The 18,244-nt window shown below is 30.4% G+C and overlaps 2 protein-coding genes across 2 annotated transcripts; both read left to right on the top strand.

Moving 5' to 3' along the window:
- Positions 1–907: 907 nt before the first annotated feature.
- GCG54_00011149 (4-hydroxy-tetrahydrodipicolinate synthase) lies at positions 908–1,813 on the top strand (the record flags this gene model as incomplete). Its single annotated transcript, XM_045411058.1, has 1 exon — positions 908–1,813. One exon carries the CDS (start codon positions 908–910, stop codon positions 1,811–1,813), a length of 906 nt encoding a protein of 301 aa, XP_045268116.1.
- Positions 1,814–3,551: 1,738 nt separating this feature from the next.
- On the top strand, positions 3,552–5,107 carry GCG54_00011148 (uncharacterized protein; the record flags this gene model as incomplete). The annotated part of the gene is made up of 6 exons (XM_045411057.1): positions 3,552–3,575; positions 3,649–3,713; positions 3,819–3,881; positions 3,945–3,986; positions 4,335–4,991; positions 5,074–5,107. The coding sequence occupies 6 exons, from the start codon at positions 3,552–3,554 to the stop codon at positions 5,105–5,107; spliced, it is 885 nt and encodes a 294-aa protein (XP_045268115.1).
- Positions 5,108–18,244: the final 13,137 nt, after the last annotated feature.

Genomic DNA, 18,244 nt, shown 5'->3' with positions numbered 1-18,244 from the left:
TTAGTCATGCAAGGAAATTGCCGATCACGAGAGAGAACACACGGGCAGATTGAGCCAAGGAAATGAAGCCAATGATTTACTCAGACGATCTGGTTACGTCTCTTGATCTCTATTTACTTGGTGATGGTGCACATGCGGAAGAAACTTGTCTGATGGTTCTTAAATGCAACGCGCCAGACCTTAGACAGTGGGGTCCTGCACAGCAGGCTAGGATTGCTCCCAAGATGGCACTGAAGGTCACGAGCCACTACAAAGCGATTTTAGGCTTTCACACTTAGAAGTCTGTGCCATCAAGATTGACTATGATTGCTCGTACTCTTCGTGTCATATGCAGGCAAGGTCCGCGACTTTGGGGTGGCCAGTTTCTGGAGGAAGGTCTCCGCGACGAGGGCCCACATCGCCGCCGGGCTTACCCCGCGCTATCATCGAAGATAATCATCGCGGAGGCGCCTCCGATCCCGGGACCCACTTGCCCCGCGTCGCCGTTTTGTGTGCCTCCAGCTACCCCTCCTCTATCGTCATTCGGACCCCAATCTCTTAGTTTGATCGAGCAGGAAATGCGGCAGGAAAGGCAGGTCTGCTCGAGTTCAAACGCAGTGCGATGCCGGACGGCTGCTTTGAGGAGGGGCTAGTTTGCTGGTGCAGCTGACTCTTGCAAAGAGCAAGACATCCCGAAGGCTTTTGTCAACCATCCAATGTGAAAGGTTCGTATTAGATAACCCACTTCATCAGCTCAATATATGACCTTGGCTTCTGCGCAGTGCTACACTCCAGCCCGGAACACTTCTGCATCCTTCTCCTTGCGAACGACCCAGCCCAAAGCTGAACCAATACTCTGTCATCTGAAACCGCATTCTCGTCTTTTTATCATCTGTTCAGAACTTATTACGACAAAAACTAATCCAACATGGCACCTCAAGAGCTGAAGGGCGTTCTCGTGGCCCTTGCCACCCCTTTCACCCCCGACCAGAAGTCTATCGACACCAAGCTGCTCGACGAACATATCCAGCGCCTCATTGCCAAAGGTGTCCACGGTCTTGTTCCCGGAGGCAGCACCGGCGAGTTCACCGCTTTGGACGCCGACGAGCGCAAGATCCTGATCGAACAGACCGTCAAGTCCGCTGCGGGGCGCGTGCCCGTCGTCGCCGGCATTGGCGACCTCTCCACCGTCCGCGCCGTCGACCACGCCGTGCACGCCGCCTCCGTCGGTGCTACTGCCCTTATGGTTGTTCCCCCCTTCTACGACGCCCCCAACCTGGCTCAGCTCCGCGAGCTTCTCAGCGAGATCCACCAAGCTTCAAAGCTCCCCATCGTCTACTACAACATTCCCTCCGCCAGCGGTGTCACACTATCTCCCTCTGAGATCGCCTCCCTGTCCGAGGTTGGCGTCACACACTTGAAGGATACCTCTGGAAACGGCCCCGCCCTCACGGAGCTGATCTTCAGCACTGCCACCAACTCCCGTATCACCGCGTTCAACGGCTGGGATACGCTTACCTTCTACGGCCTCGCTGCCGGCGCCAAGGGTTCCGTATGGGGCGCGACCAACATCATCCCTGAGTTGTCTAGCCAGCTGTGGCAGGCTGTTGCCGAGGATGCGGACTTGAGGAAGGGCAGGGAGCTGTGGGCGAAGATATTCCCCATCTGCAAATTCTTGGAATCGCACAACTATGCTTCGGCAGTGAAGACTGGTATGGAACTCCGTGGGTGGAAGACTGGTGGCCTGCGCAAGCCATTTGCGCTCCTCGAGGGCGAGCCACGAAAGGAGTTGGCTGGGTTGTTGAAAGACGCTGGCGTTGATGTTGTGGCATAAGCGGCAGTAGATTGCACAATGTATTAAAAGTTGATCTAAGATGTTTCTGGTGCAACTTGACCTGACTTGGGTTATGCGTGGATGATTGGGCTTCATCTTTCTTCTTCCGACGTCAACTGAACATGTGCCGTTTCTACCCGTACTCACATACCACCTCCGATGAGATTTTACGTCTATGAGTCGAAGCAACTTACAGAGAGCAGTACATCGGTACGCATCCATTCTTTCTCAACCGTCAAGCTCGGTACACCAAAGCCAAGTGAAACGACCCATGGTCATCCATTTGCTCTCCCTTCCCGTAGTTCCGTGGGAATGCGGACCATGGCAAATTGATTTTCCATGGCTCCTATCATGAACGGGCATTAGCGTATACTTGAATCTAAACATAGCCGACATGACCAAATGATCGAGTAGGCAGTAATAAGAAGGCGACACCAGCGGGTAATGGGTCATCTCAGAATTGGCCACGATTGATCGAGAGTACATCTCAAGCTGCATCTCAAGCTGCAGTTCTCTTGCAGAATGCAATGTCCAGGATACAGCATGTCGTGTCAGGAACCCACCTGCGACCACTTCGCATTATCCAAAAGGAGGTGATCGCCGTCATCACTACGCCATTCGGAGCACGTTGAGGTCAAGACGAGCGATAACCCCCAGTATTTGCATCGATACGAATGGCCATACTGTCCAACACAGCGGGGATGGGTCCAATTTAGTTGAGGGTCTCCATCGTTGGCAGCGGCCAGGGTTGGGGACCGGATGAACCTTTGATGAAAAAGCGACAGGCTGTTGGATTGAAGCAATCGTCCACACCTTCAATCTAGGTACGTGGTGATTTATGCTAAGATAAAACGCTGGATGCTATAATTGAGGTAATAGGGTTGTCAATTCTTCATGATTGGTGCTAGTGATAAGCATGAGAAATTCTGGATGATCAAATGGAATACCAGTCACCAACAAGCAATAAAGACCAACGGATACCATCTTGAGCCATGATCTGTCTCCTCCACCACTTTACTAGATTTGCGAACCTTGCAGCCTTGCAGACGGGGAAGTCGTGCCGACCCCTGTTGACGTCGGACCTTGCGTGGGTGCTCACATATGATTCGTCTGGGGAGCGGCGAGCGGCACACTCGCTTTCCAACAGCCAAGCAACGTGCTCTTCTAGTCACTTCAATGTGGACCTGCAACGTACGTTACCATCTCGTCTATGCGGAAAGCCCCCGCACATTCTGTCTGTCGTATGATCAGTCACACTCTGACAGGACAATGCGGCCAAGGCCGCTTTTATGGGCCATCGCTGAAGATGTTCCTGACTCTCGCTTCCAGTCAATTTGATGACGCCTGAATATTGGTATGTAGATTCCCTGAAACAAGCATCCGGGTTCAAAATGATACCCAATAAGTATATACGGGCGAGACAACAAGCCAAGGCAAGGCTGCACATTCCGTGACAAGATCTCTGCGGGGTTTGCTCTGCATACTTGATGCATGAGCGGGCTTGGGTTGCTTTGTTGGTCCTGGAATGGACCTCGCCAGTACCAGGCCTGCTGTTGCTATCGTTCCACGTGTCCGTATCCGACCCGGCATTCTTTCACGCTTGGCCTGATGTTTTCTTTTCTTGTTGCCCCCCCTCTTGTGTTCCCTCGCTTTTTCCCTTCCCCCTTTCTCACTCGAGACATTCTCTCAGCTGTCTGCCCACATTGAAACCTCACCAAGGGCGGATCTCATAGCTACAATGGCTGACGAAGAGGCTCAGATAGTAAGCACCACTCGTCATCCACACCCCATCGAATTCATTTCGGTGTCGCTCTCGTCTGCTGATATCACTCAAGGAAGCCGCGCTCCAAACTCAGGAGCCTGCTGAGACCCCAGACGACGGATATTCAGATACAGGGAGGTACGAGTTCTTGCCTGCTCGAAAGTCGTTGCCAGACCCAGAGGCTGACATCCATGGTACTTTCATTCTTAGTTTGCATCAATCGACATCCTCTCTGAGTTCTAGCATTAGGGAGTACCGCACTATTCGCGGAAGAACATTCCAGACTTCCAACACTATTGATTATTGGTGAGTGCAAGCCAACAGCCTTCGCTCGGTTCCATTATACTGTCGGCTCTCTAATCGACCCAGGGCGCCAAATGACGAGCAGCAAATCGAGGGCTTTGACATTACGTGAGTGATCATAGAGATATCATGCGAGCTTCGTCGACGCGCTGTTTGGCTGGAACTGACATAATAAAAAGACATCATTTCATGATGTTGCTTATGGACAACCATCTATTTGGCGCTCCTATCCGAGGCAGAAACCTGGCAAGTTACTCTTATTTACTCCGTCGTGTAGCTAGAACTCACCATAGCTAGTGACTGATGTTCATTGAGGCTGTACTGTGTTGCTTTACTAATGGCCTACAGAAAGTTCTAGACGTTGGGACTGGAACAGGAATCTGGGCTATGTATGTTACTCACCTTGTATCAACTCGCTTTTTGTGTAAATTTGATGCTGATGACCATCATGGCTAGTGATGTTGCAGAGGAGAATGAGGACTTTGACGTCATCGGAATTGATATATCGCCAATCCAACCAGGCTGGGTTCCGCCAAACTGTCAATTCTTCATTGATGATGCTCAGCTTGATTGGACCTTTAAGCCTGATGAGTTCGACTTCATTCACGCCCGAGGTCTCTTTGGCGGCATCGATAACTGGCAGAAGCTCTACGACCAGGCCTTCCGGCATCTGAAGCCTGGTGGCTGGTTCGAGAGCGTCGAGGCCGACAGCCAAGTCCGCTCGCAGAACGAAGAGATCGAAAAAGACCCCAAGCACGTCTTCAAACAATGGGCCCCGCTATTTTGGCAAGCTGGTGACATTATTGGCAAGACTTTTCGTGTCGCCCAAGACGATGGCCAGAACCCCATCATCATGGAAACTTGTATGAGAAGAGCAGGCTTCGTCGACATCGTGCACAAGAAGTGGAGGGTCCCTGTCGGACCATGGGCCAAAGATCCCTACTTGAAGGAGGTTGGAGAATACGCGGGCCTGTATGTCGATCAAGGACTCGAAGGCTGGGCGCTCAGGCCGCTCAGTGAGATTCTGGGATGGACTTACGAGGAGCTCCTTGTCTTCATTGCTGGGATGCGCAAGGAATTGCGAAACAAAAGTGCGATGCCGTACTTCAACTAGTAAGTTAATCTCCTTAACTCCATGGCAAACCCAGTCGCTGAGGCGTTGATCACGGAAATATGGAGACTAACCAACGCCTAGTCACATGGTTTACGGCCGAAAGCCAGAGGCTTGAGATTGTGGTCTCCGGTGGCCATGCGTCGCATCTTGTCGCGGACTTGGGGCAGATATCTGGTGTTACAATGTGAGATCGGATGAACCGTCACGTACGAAAGTTCACGGTAAAATGTGCAATGCAATAGAGAACCGATATTCACAGTATCAAGCAACGAGAAAATGTCACAGATATTTTGTGCGCAAATTATGGCCCTTTCCGGCTACACATCTCGCTGTAATCATGTACCTACCCATTACTAAGCTGCCCGTACTTACGGTCCCATGTGAAGAATCAAATTTCATGTCCGTCGCAAGGTTACCCAACAACTGCTCACCAAGACGAGTGGCTTTGCTCAGTGGCGAAACTATGATCAAAGCTCACAAGCTTGGGCATACGTGTTTTTAAATGCTCCGTCGTGCCTGGATAAGCGAGAGCGCTGTCGCAAATACTGAAACTTTCTACATTAGGAAACCTTTCCTGTCATGACTTAACTCTCATTATCAAGACGCAAACGTGGCCTATCCAACAAACATACCGCGATCTGATACAGCAACTCGTTCATGCGGTCCTGAGTTAGGGTGTAGACCTCAGGATAGCAGGGCTCATATCAGGGATCCACGGTAAGGGTCTCGACTCCATGCCCATTGATCTTAGGTAAATTAATTTCGTAGTAGAATGGGGTTTAGTAGGCCTACTGGATTTTTCGGCGTTTTTAGCGTTTAGAGGTCAGATTACTAGCCCCCTTTGAGAGGCGAGAAGTTAGCTTAGATATTATTATTAATCCTAATAGATTAGAAGTAGAATTTACTTATTTTTTAGTGGATTTTTAAGCTTTTAATCTTATTCTTTTTGTTTTAGATCTATAAAGTAAATAAGAAGTTCTTTTCTTTTTCTTTTAAGATTATAAGTTTTAAAACTATAGAGTTATATAGCTATAATAACTATATATACCTAAAGGTATATATATACTACTACGTTATATAACTTTTAACTACTAAGTTTATAACTATTTTAATAGTATTTAGAAGTAGATATTTTCTTTTTTTAGATACTTATAGGAGGTATTAGAGAAGAACTTACTCTTATACTAAATAAATAGATTAATATAATATATATAATAAATATAACTATTATTATTAACTATATAATACTAAGAAATATAATATATTAATAGGAGTTAAGTAGTTATTTATAGACCTAATTTATAATAAGTAGAGAAGTATAATAGCTAAGTATAACTTTAGTAATAAGAATATAGGGATATAAAAAGACTTTAAAAAAAAGCTTTAAAGGTATTATAGTTTATATAGTAGGGAGTATTAGATTTTTATTTATTTTTACTTTTATTACTCTTTAATATTATAGGCTATTAAGGTTAGATTAGATCTACTTAATAAGCCTTCTAAACTAATAAGAATATAAAGCCTTATAATATTTAGATAAAATAGCTTTTAGGAACTAATAAGTTTATTATAGAAGAATAAAATAAATCTACTATAAAGCTATTAGTAGTCTATATAACCCTTAATAGATTAACTAGTAGAGACTTAAAAGAAAGAATATAAGGTTAACTATAGAGACTTAAGATAGTATAGCTAATTAGGCTTAGAATTAGTAGGGGTAGAGGTATAGTACCTACCTATTTAGTTATACTTTTTTCTCTTATCTCTTTTTCTTTTATTATATTTTTAGAAAAAGTAATAATAATACTTAAGATTAGAAAGATTAATACTTTTAATTACTTAAAAATAATAATTTATATATTTACTATCTTAATTATTAATAACTACTATAGTTAAGATATAGCTTAAGATAATTAGGGAAATATTATATGAAGATATCCTAACTTCTTATAACCTTACTATTAGAGGTAAGTCTACTAATATATTTAATATCTAAGTTAGAGCGTTTAGGAATATTTAAGATTAAACTAAGGTAACTTTAGTTTCTAAAAATAGCTTACTTAATAACCCCTTTAGTTTATAAGCTTAAACTATTAATATTAACTTTACTAAGGTTAACTATATTACTAATAGTACTTACTTTTATATTAAAGTTAATAGAGGTAAGGAATAAGCTTTTAGTATTAATCCTTATTATATTTTAAGTAATAATACTTATAAAGTCTAATAGTAGCTTATAGCTTCTATTAATAATACTTATTTTATCTTTATAGACTAGTTAATAGGAATTATTAAGTAACTAATAGAGTTATACCTTTAATATCTTATATTAATTATAATAAATCCCTTTCTAAATAAGAATACTCTTATATTTATAAGTAATAATATTATAGATTTTATTAAAACTTATAATTTCTAGTCTTATAAAGTCTATTAAACTAATAAGGATAAGCTAATAAAGGTCTACCTCTATAGTTTTAAGGACTTAAAGTGGGGTATTAAATTACTAATTAAAAACCTTAATAATTAGAAAACTACTAAAGCTACTCTTATTAATTAGTATAGTATTATAGATAAAAACTTCTATTAAGATCTTAATAAAGAACTTTAAGTAATTAAAGATAAGCCTCCCCTCTCTAAGATAGATACTATTAGTATTATAGCTCTCTTTAATTATATTAAAGGCTTATACTATAAAGCTACTATAAGGGAACTCCTAAGGTATTAAGACTAGGATCTTATTTACCTTATTTATAAGTACTTACTAAAGGGAGCTATTAAGACTATTATAAAAGCTCTCTTTTATAATATTATAGACCTACTTTAGAAACTTTAACTAAGTATTAAGTATATAATTATTAAATAGGTAGCTAGAGAGACCTCTTATATATATATTAGCAAAAGGAAGGTTATAAAGGTAACTACTCCTCTTTTAATTATTAGTTTTATTAAACTTATTAATTAGTTTATATAAGTTATTTATATTTAGTAGTAATATAGTAATTTAAAAGTAGTAGATTTTAATAAAGTTATTACTTTTTAAGAGTAGATATACTAAATATCTCTTAATAGTAAAGATACTAAGGAATAGATAAAGGTATTTATAGCTAGTATTTAGAAACTAAGTATAAATATTAGTTAGTAGTTTAAACTAATATAGAATAGTTATATTATAGATATAAACTAAATATCTATAGTATAAGGGAGTTATAGATAGTAAAGAGAGGCTAGCTAATTTATAAGCTTAATTATTATAAACTAAATATAATATAATATACTTAAGATTAAAGGTTATTACTCTTATAGAATAAATAGATACTATATAGCTAAATATAATATTATAGATAAGTTAAGGAACGCTAAAGTAGTATATTACTTAAGGGGATAGTATATTAGCTCTTATACTAATTATAATATTATTTAGGATAGTATTATTAATAAAGGATAGAAGAACTTAATACCTAACTTAATAACTATTTAGGCTTATATCCTCTAAAATAAAGTATACCTCTAACTAGAAGTAGTAGTAAAGTAATTTTATAATAAGTACTACTTAGAGTGAGTACTTAGCTTAAAATTATCTATCTATTATTAAGAAACTATAGTTATAGTAGATAAGGCTTAAAGAGAATAGGAGGAGGCTAGATAATAAGTATTAATAACTACTATTAATTATATTAATATTAAGTATATATATAGCTATATAGTTAATATTAACTATATAAGAGATAAGGAGCTAGTAGAGGTTAATATTATTATTAGAATAAAGAATAATAATTTCTAATATACCTTATATAATAACTTCTTAATAAGGAAGATTTATTTTATAAACTAAATTTTAACTTAATAAAGTGCTATACTTATAGGAGGTACTTAAGTTAAGGAAGTAGTTAAAGATAAAATAATTATATAGGTCTTTTTATAACTTTAGCTATAAAGACCTACTTATTATGAGGAGACTAGAAAGCTATGCTAAATAACCTTCTTTTTAAACTTAGAAGAAACTTACTCTTAAGCTATAGCTTTTTATAGTAAAAAGTAGATAGGTAATATTACTCTATTAGAATAGTTTTTCTTAGATAACTAGCTAAAATATAAATAGTTTAAGTTTTAGTATATAATAGTATATATAGAGTAATATTAAGATTAAATATATAGTAGTAATATAGTTACTATTAACCTAGCTTTAGCTAATACTTATATATAAATTAAAAGCTAAGAAATAAGTATTAAGGAACTTATAAGGAAATAGAATAAGGAATATAGAGCTAACCTATAATAGCTTAAGAATAGTAATTTTAGATCTATAAAGGGTAGTATTAATATATTAATAGAAGAGCTATAACCTTTTAGAGGAAGCTATTATATTAATATAAATATAGTAGATATATTAACGTTATAAGGCTTTAGACTAACTAATATTAAGGTTTTAGCTATAGAAGACTTCTAATAACTCTAACTTAGAGTTATACTCTACTTTAGTAGAAGGTATATAGTTATTATATATAACTTCGTTATACCTCACTTTTAGGTAGCTATTTAAATTAGATATTACTTAGCTAAGGAATAGTTAGGAATTATTAATATTAGCTCTATAGTGAATATTATATCTAAAGATTATATTAACCTTAATAGACTTTAAAATAGAGTTATACTAACCTTAGTTATAATTAGGGGCTTTATAGATATTATATTAGAACTATAGTTTATAAGTATTATTATAGAGGATATATATATTAGTAGCTACTATATACTTAACGTAGGTTTCTTTATTAGTCTATTTAGTAAGACCTTAAAAAGCTTAATTCTTAATAGCCTTTTTATTTATTATATTAAAATAGGGCTTAGCTATATAGATAGATAGATTAATAGTAATTTTTACTACTATATTACTTAATACCTATTAAAATATACCCTTAGTTTCTTTACTAACTAGTTTATAGCTCTCTTTTTCTATATTATCCCTAACTTAGATATATTTAATAAGATTTAGAACTTTTACTATATTTTTAAGGAGGAGGGAAATTAGAGGCTACTACTACTATATTTAGTATAGTAGCTAACTTATTAGAATTAGGAATAAATAGAGCTTTAAATCTTATTATAGAGGAGGATTATAAAACTAATAGCTAGGAAGATATTTAGATACTTAATATTAAGTAGTTATCTTTAAATATAGTAGTATAAGCTAAACTTAAAAATAGAGATAAAATTAAAAGTACTTTTAACTATAAGAGTGAGCTTTTTTAGTAAATTCTTAAGATATTAATCTAGTAAGCTATTACCCTTAAGGTTACTTTTATAACTATTAAACTTACTAAACTTAAGAACTATAGCTTAAATTATACCTATAAGAACTAGAGGATACTAGTAGATTATTATAGATCTAAAGTAAGTCTAAAAAGGAAAAAAGCTTTATTATAAGTAGAGGAGGTATATAAAGCTAGCCTTAATATATTAACTATAACTAAGAGGATCCTAAATATAATAAGAGTACTAAATAATATTATATTCTTTAATAAACTAGAGAAGTTCTATAAATAGCTTTTAAGTTAATAAGGTAATAACTTAGTAAATATTTCGTTTCCTTAAAATAATATTATTATATAGTTTAGAACTATAAAATATATTATACTCTACTATAAAGCTTTTTAATATAAAGATTTTACTATAATAAATACTATTAAGGCCTCTTAGATAGTCTAAAAAGCTTAATATACTACTTACTATTTTAGCTTTATAGATAGATCTAAGTGGGATAAATATTAAGAAAGGGTTCTATATAAAGTAGCTCTTACTAAGTTTAAGTTTAGCTTTAAATTTCTAGAATAGCTTTTACTAATTAAGGTCTATAAACTAGTAGCTATTTCTAAATCTAATAATAAGTAAGGTATTAAACTTACCTAAGAGAAAACTTAAGTTTTTTATTACTCTTAATAAGGTAAGAACCTTTTAGGTAAAGCTATTATAAAAGTAAGAATAATACTCTTCTATAAAGCTTTAAATAGAGGTTAAAACCTTCTTAATATAGTTAAAGTTAATATTATATATAAAACTAAAGATAAGAAGATCTACTTTATTAATAATATACTATTAGATAGTATTATCTTAGAAAGAAACTTTAAATAGAAGCTTAAAATATAAGCTAAAGTCTAAGAAAAACTTAAGATATATACTAAAAACCCCTTTATAGATTTAATTATACTTAAGTTTTCTAATATTTTAATAAGAGAGCACCTTACTTAAGAATAACTAAATAAGCTACTTAGTATTATATTATACTTAACTAACTAAGAGAAAGCTTTATTTATATAAGTCTAAAAGAATAGAGAGATAGCTATAGCGTAGGAATTCCCTTATTATAGATCTATTTACTTATTAGTAGCTTTACTATAGTTTATTTAAACTATTCTATATAAAATATAGTAAGCTTAAAGTATATTAATCCTAAAAGTACTTAAAGTTAAAGTTATTTAGATACTTAAAGACTATTTATAGAAGGGTATTTTAGAAGAAAGTTATATATTATATTAGAACCTTTTCTTTTTTATAAGAAAGAAGGATAAGAAAATATACTTAATTAATTTAGCTACTTAGATTAATAGAGTTATATTTTAAGATATAGCTTTACTTCTAGTAGGAGATAAGTTTTTAGAAGATTTTACTATATACTAGTTTCTCTCTCTACTTAATTTTTTCTTAAAGTATAACTAAATCTTATTAGATATAAAAAACTAAGACCTTATAATATTTACTATACTAATTAGATTATTATATATATATACTTTACTATAAAGTGCTATTAACTCTATTACTTAGTTTATAAGGGTAATAATAAAGATCTTATATAACTTAATCCTTTACTATTATAAAGTTTTCTTTAATAATATTACTATTAAAGGCTTTATAATATAGTATAATAATAAAGAAGTACTTAGTTACTTAGAAATATAGAAATTTATCCTTAAGTATATCTAGAATATTAATAAAGTGCTATTTAACTTTAAGTTAGTAGAGTATTTAGTCTTAGTAGATAAGTCTTAGTAAACTTAGATTACTATAGCTATTATTAGATATATATATAGTACTAATAGTTAATATTTAGAATAGTTAAAAATTATTAAGATAACTAAATAAGAGACTTATAAAGGATTTATAGAACTATATACTTTTCTTAGAATTATTTTATTTTATTAAATATAGGTAGTTTACTTTTTAATTATTACTAAACCCCTTATAGAGCTTCTAAAGAAGGATATTAAGTTTATATAAGGTTCTAACTAATAGAAGGCTATAGATAAGTTAAAATATAAGCTTATATTATTTTTAATTCTTATTAGACTTAATTATAGGCTTAATAGGGGTATTATCTATTTAGTAGTTAATATTAGTAGTATAGGATAAAGAGTAGTACTTAGTTAATTTATTAATAGGAAGAGATATATTTTATAGTATAAAAGTAGCTTATAAGTAGGGGTAGAGCTTAACTATAATATAAAAAAGAAGGAATTTTAAAGCTTTCTAAAAGTATTAAAATAAGTATATAACTATCTCTTTAGTTATTATTTTATTATTAAGATAGATATAAAGATACTTATAGCTTAGATTAATAATATAGCTTTTAATCTCCTTAGTATTTTTATTATTTAATAGATTATATAGATCTATATATTTAACTTTAAAATCTAATATATATTAAGCGTATAAAATACTACTACTAATAGCTTCTTTAGGAAGCTTAATAGGCTTTTAGATAAATAAGATAAGGAAGTAGAAGGAGAAATTAATAATTAGATTAACTAATAGATTTTCTTTATAGATATATAAATATATTCCTTTTTTAATAAGGTTTAAGATTATAGAAATATTTAGGCTACTATAGATATTATAGCTATAACTATTAGTAATAATAATAATAAATAGGATACTTTCTTTATAATATTATTATTAGTATTAAGTGATTTATAGATCTAGTTAATAGAGTTTTAATAGATTATATACTTCTTTAGTACTCTTTACTACTTATTAAGTATTTTTATAAACTAATATAAGTAATAGTAAGTAAAGGCTATTAACTATACTTTTTATAATAGGTTTTTATTTATATACTTAAGTGTTTATAAGTTAATACTATAATATATTATTAATAATACTACTGAGAGAAACTGTTTTATTATATATATTTATATTAAGAGTAACTATAAGGGATATAATATTATATTTAAAAGGCTTATTAATAACTATTTCTAGTTAGGCTTTTATAAGTCTATTATAGATATAATCTTAATATACTTAGACTATTAATTATATAAGGTATACTAGATTAATAATATATACTTCTTTATAATACTTATTAGACTCCTATTTATAAGGGTAGCTTTAGATATTTAGAAGGTAAGTAGGTATAATATAATTAAAGCTAGAGACCTCTTAATAGGATAGGTTAAGGTGAGATAGATATTATAAGCTAATTTAAAGCTTATTACTAAATTTATCTAAGAAGATATTATCTATTACTATAGGTTATATAGAATATTAATTATAAATAGAGGACTAGAGAATAAGGGTTATATTATTACTTTTAATAAGAAATATACTTTTTATTAGTAAATTATAGTAGCTTATAATCTTTATACTAATAGAACTATTAAGAAAGGTTATTAGCTTATTACTTATACTTTATTAACTTAGTTTAAGGATATTAGTTATAACTTTTAACTTTACTTTTATATTATACTTTTTATAGACTAAATAACTATTTAGGTATTAACTAGCTACTCCTCTTTCTACTTTCTTTATAAGTATAACCTAGTTATACTAATTAAGACCTTTATATTTATATAGAGAGTTCTTAACTAAGCTAACGTCTTTATACTAGAATAAGAACTTACTATATAAATATAGGTTTTTAGCTAGTTAGATAAAAATAGAGAGGAGGCTTAGAAGATAATTATAAAATAGTATAAACGTATTACTATATAGTTTAATAGGTAGTATACCTATATATTCTAACTAAGCTACTTAAATATTAATAACCTAATACTATCCTTTAATATTATAAAATCTATTAATAAGTTATTAGATATTAAATTAGACTATAGATAGAAAGGTTCTTTTTAAATCTACTTTTATACTTTAGAGAACTCTTTATATTAGCTTACTATACTTATTAGAGAACCCCTATAAGGTTTAATATATATAGGAAACTACTTAAAGAAGTTTATTTAATCCCCTAAGGGTTTTTAGGAACCTAATAATCCTATTATCTTCTAAGATAACTTTATAGACTATATTAAGTATATATTCCTACCTTTAAGGTAGCTAGATATAAAGATACTAAATAATAATTTTAAGGATAGAGATTTAGAATAACTACTTATATAGTAAGGTATAGCCTAAGTAATATAACTTTATACTAATAACTAATAACTATTCTACCCTCTTTTAATTATATTATTACTTAAGGATAGCTATTTACTAAGAGGATATCTAAGGAATATATTATAGCTATAGCTTTATAGCCTAACTAATACTACTAGATAATACTTTATAAGCTTAAATTATATTAATATTATCTTAGTTTACACTATTTTATTTTATTTTTATTATATCTTATTATTTTTATACTTTTATTCTATTATACTATTTATATTATTTAGGATTTATAGGGATACTTCTATTTATAATACTACCTACCTTATTTACTTTATATAGGTATCTTCTTATTTTATTTATATAAAAAGCACTTATTATATAATAAGTATAAACTATTTATTACTATTCCTCTTTATTTTAATTACTTATATTACTATTTTATATCTATCCTAAGAGAATACTTTATAGATTAGATTAAAGTAATAAGATTTACTTCTTTTATAGTAAGACGTTTATATTTTACTTACTTAAGCTATAGTATTTTATTTATACTCTTTTTTATATTTTATTATCTTTACTCTATTATTTTATTATAATACTTAGCTTAGAAGGAATTAGTATAAATATCTCTATTAATTAGTATATTACTACTCTATTTTTCTTTTTTTTTTCTCTTTTATATTTAGGATAGAGCTTTAGAAGATTATTATGTTTACTGTTATTTAGTCTATTTTTATTATATTTGCTTTTTATATACTTTTTTTTATAAGGAGCTTTATAGATTTAAATTATATATAAGTATTTATACTACTTATAGGGTTTTATTTATCTCTTATTTATAGCTTATTATTAAGTAGCTTACTTTATTATATTTCTATACTATTAGTTATTAATTCTATAGCTATATTTACTCCTTATAGCTATTTATAATAAGTTAGGTCTATAAAGTATATTTCCTAACTAACTTAGTAGTTTTATTAATCTTAGTAGCTTCCTTCTCCTTAAAGCTTAAGAGCTTATATCCTATAATTAGCTTTATTTCTACTTACCTTTCTATTCCTAGCTTATATCTACCTCTTTAAATATTTATTTCTGCTATAAGATAGGCTATATAGCTAAAGCGAATAGGGATAGGAAGGAGCTAGCTTTATAGATAGCTTCTATAAAAAGCACGCCCTAATAACTATAAAGCTATTCTTTAAGCTAATACTAGTAATCTATTATTATTCTTTTAGTTTATAATATAATAGATAATTAGAGCTCTAGCTAGATAGGACTACTTAGAACTAGGAATAGTAAAATAGGACCCCCCCTAAAAAGTTAAACGCTTTATTTTATATTGCTTTAATAGGATTTACCTTATTTATTCACTCTATAAGGATCTTAGAGATAGAAAACCTATAAAAGGAGACTAGAGTAGCTTAATATATCCCTTAATAGATCCTCTTAGTAGGTTAAGAGATTATCTTATTAATTTACTATTCTTTTCTACTTAGTTAAAGCTCTATTAGTATACCTCTTTTTATTTTATACTTATCCTTAAAGCCTTATATTATAGAGTAGAGTTATTACTTTATAGATTAGAATAGGATATAGTAACTATTTTAATACTATTTTATATTACTTACTACTTATTCTACTCCTACTATTTATATAGATTAACTACTTATAGATAAAAACTATAGGAAAATAACCTCTTATACTCTTAGTATTTTAGTAGAAGTAGTAGCATTCTTTTCCTTAGTTTAACTAAGTTTACCTCTATTTAGATTATTTAACTTAGTTTATATTTAGATTTACCTCTATTTCTTTACTTTTATACTTTTTATTTAGATATATCTAAATTAGGTATAAACTTAATATCTAAATATAAATAAGAATGAGGTAAATCTAACTAAGTATAAAAAAGCTTATTATTATAACTAATTATTTATTCTCTTTAAGCTAATAGTCTTTTATAGTCTCTCTTCTACTTAAGCTATAAGTATTTAAAACTATAAGTTAAATAGAAGCTTTAGGACTATAAGCTACTTTTAATATTATAAATAAGAATATAAAAATATATCTCTAGCTAAATACTTATAAGAATACTTATAAAATAATAATATAAGATAATAAGTAGAGGATTATCTAATGAAATAGTTAGGCTAGAACGACCTACTCTTTTATATTATAATATAGGATAGTTATTTTATAGATTAAAATAATAAAGTAGGATAATAAAATTAACTTAGTTATATAGCTATAGACNAAAATAATAAAGTAGGATAATAAAATTAACTTAGTTATATAGCTATAGACCCTCTAGCTACTTTATATACCTCCCTCTTTTATTTTACTTCTTAGTAATAAAGTTTTTTAAGAAGCTTTATTATAAATATAAGAAGGAAGTTCTTCTATTTTATTATAGTTAAGATTAAAAGGAGGCTTTATTATAAATAAATAGTTTATAAATATAAATAACTTAGGGGTAGCTTTATACTTATAGATCTACTTATCTACTATATTTATAATATCCTCTATAAAGTTTAGTATTTATATATAACTTTATTTTATAGTCTACTAGTTAATCTTTAACCTAATAATCTTAATATTAGTATATTTATTACTCTTCTAATACTTTTTCCTTTTTCTTATCTTATAGCTAAACTCCTTATAAACCTCTTTATTAATATATAAGTACTCCTTTAAAGTATCCTTATAGTAAATATAGTTTATATAAGGTTTACTAGATATTAAAATATATTTAAAATATAGTTTATAGACCTAAGTATTAGTTAAATTATCCTTAAGAGAGTAAGTATAAGCCTTATAGTAGTTATAAGGGATAGTATTATAACTTCTAAAAACTTAAATAAAGAAGCTATAGGATACTATTAAATAATTAGGATTAAGGACTTTAGTTACTTAGAGCTTATAAAGAGTTATAAGGCTACTTATAATAAATACTTACCTATAGAGGAGGTTAAGAGAGGTATTTAAGTAGCTAATTATATATAATAAGTACTTTATACTTATTAAGTTTTATTAGAATTATTTTATAACCTATTTTATAGATATAGAGGGTATAAATAGGCTGAAGTCTATTTTATAGTATATATTATAAGGTTATAGAAGTTTAAGTTTATATTAGATAAGGTTTATAAGTAACTATAAAAGAACTTATTAACTAAATAGTAAGAGATAATAAAGATATATAGTAAGAACTTATAATTAAATTTAAGTTATTTAATATAATATAAAGAGGAGAGTTAGACTTTATATTAGTTAGTTACTTTTTAGAGTTAGTTAGTAGTTAGAACTTATAATAAGTTAGAAGGTATTACTTTTAGAGCTAGTTAGTATTTTTAACTATAATAAAGAAAAGTATAAAAGACTTATTAATTAATAAAGATATAAGTTTTATAGATTTAAAATATAATAATTATTTATTTAGGGGATAATATAGATAGGTTATTAATAAAGGAAGGAAATACTACTTTAATAGCTTATAGAGGGGATATAAATAGATAAGTAAGTAGAGTGATTAAGGCTACTAATTTAATAGTAATTATATTTATCCTCTTATTTTAAGCTTTAATTTACTTTAGTAGCTATTTTTTATTTTATTTTTAATAAAATAAGTAATTATAGCTACCTACTTATATTTATAAATTACTACTATTTTATTTATAACTTTTACTTATAAACTTTAAGTAAATAACTATATAACTACTATTTATATCTATAAATTATTACTAAGTAACTATTATACTAATTACTCTTACTTTTTCTATCTTTTAATATACCCTCTATATACTATATTAATACTACTCTCTCCCTCTCTTTTTCCTTATTTTACTACTTATATATTATACTATAACTAATTATATCTATA

Source organism: Colletotrichum gloeosporioides (assembly GCF_011800055.1).
Source record: "Colletotrichum gloeosporioides strain Lc1 chromosome Unknown consensus_17, whole genome shotgun sequence".
NCBI classification, from domain to species: Eukaryota; Fungi; Ascomycota; class Sordariomycetes; order Glomerellales; family Glomerellaceae; genus Colletotrichum; species Colletotrichum gloeosporioides.
This window is presented reverse-complemented; position numbering and strand designations above follow the sequence as displayed.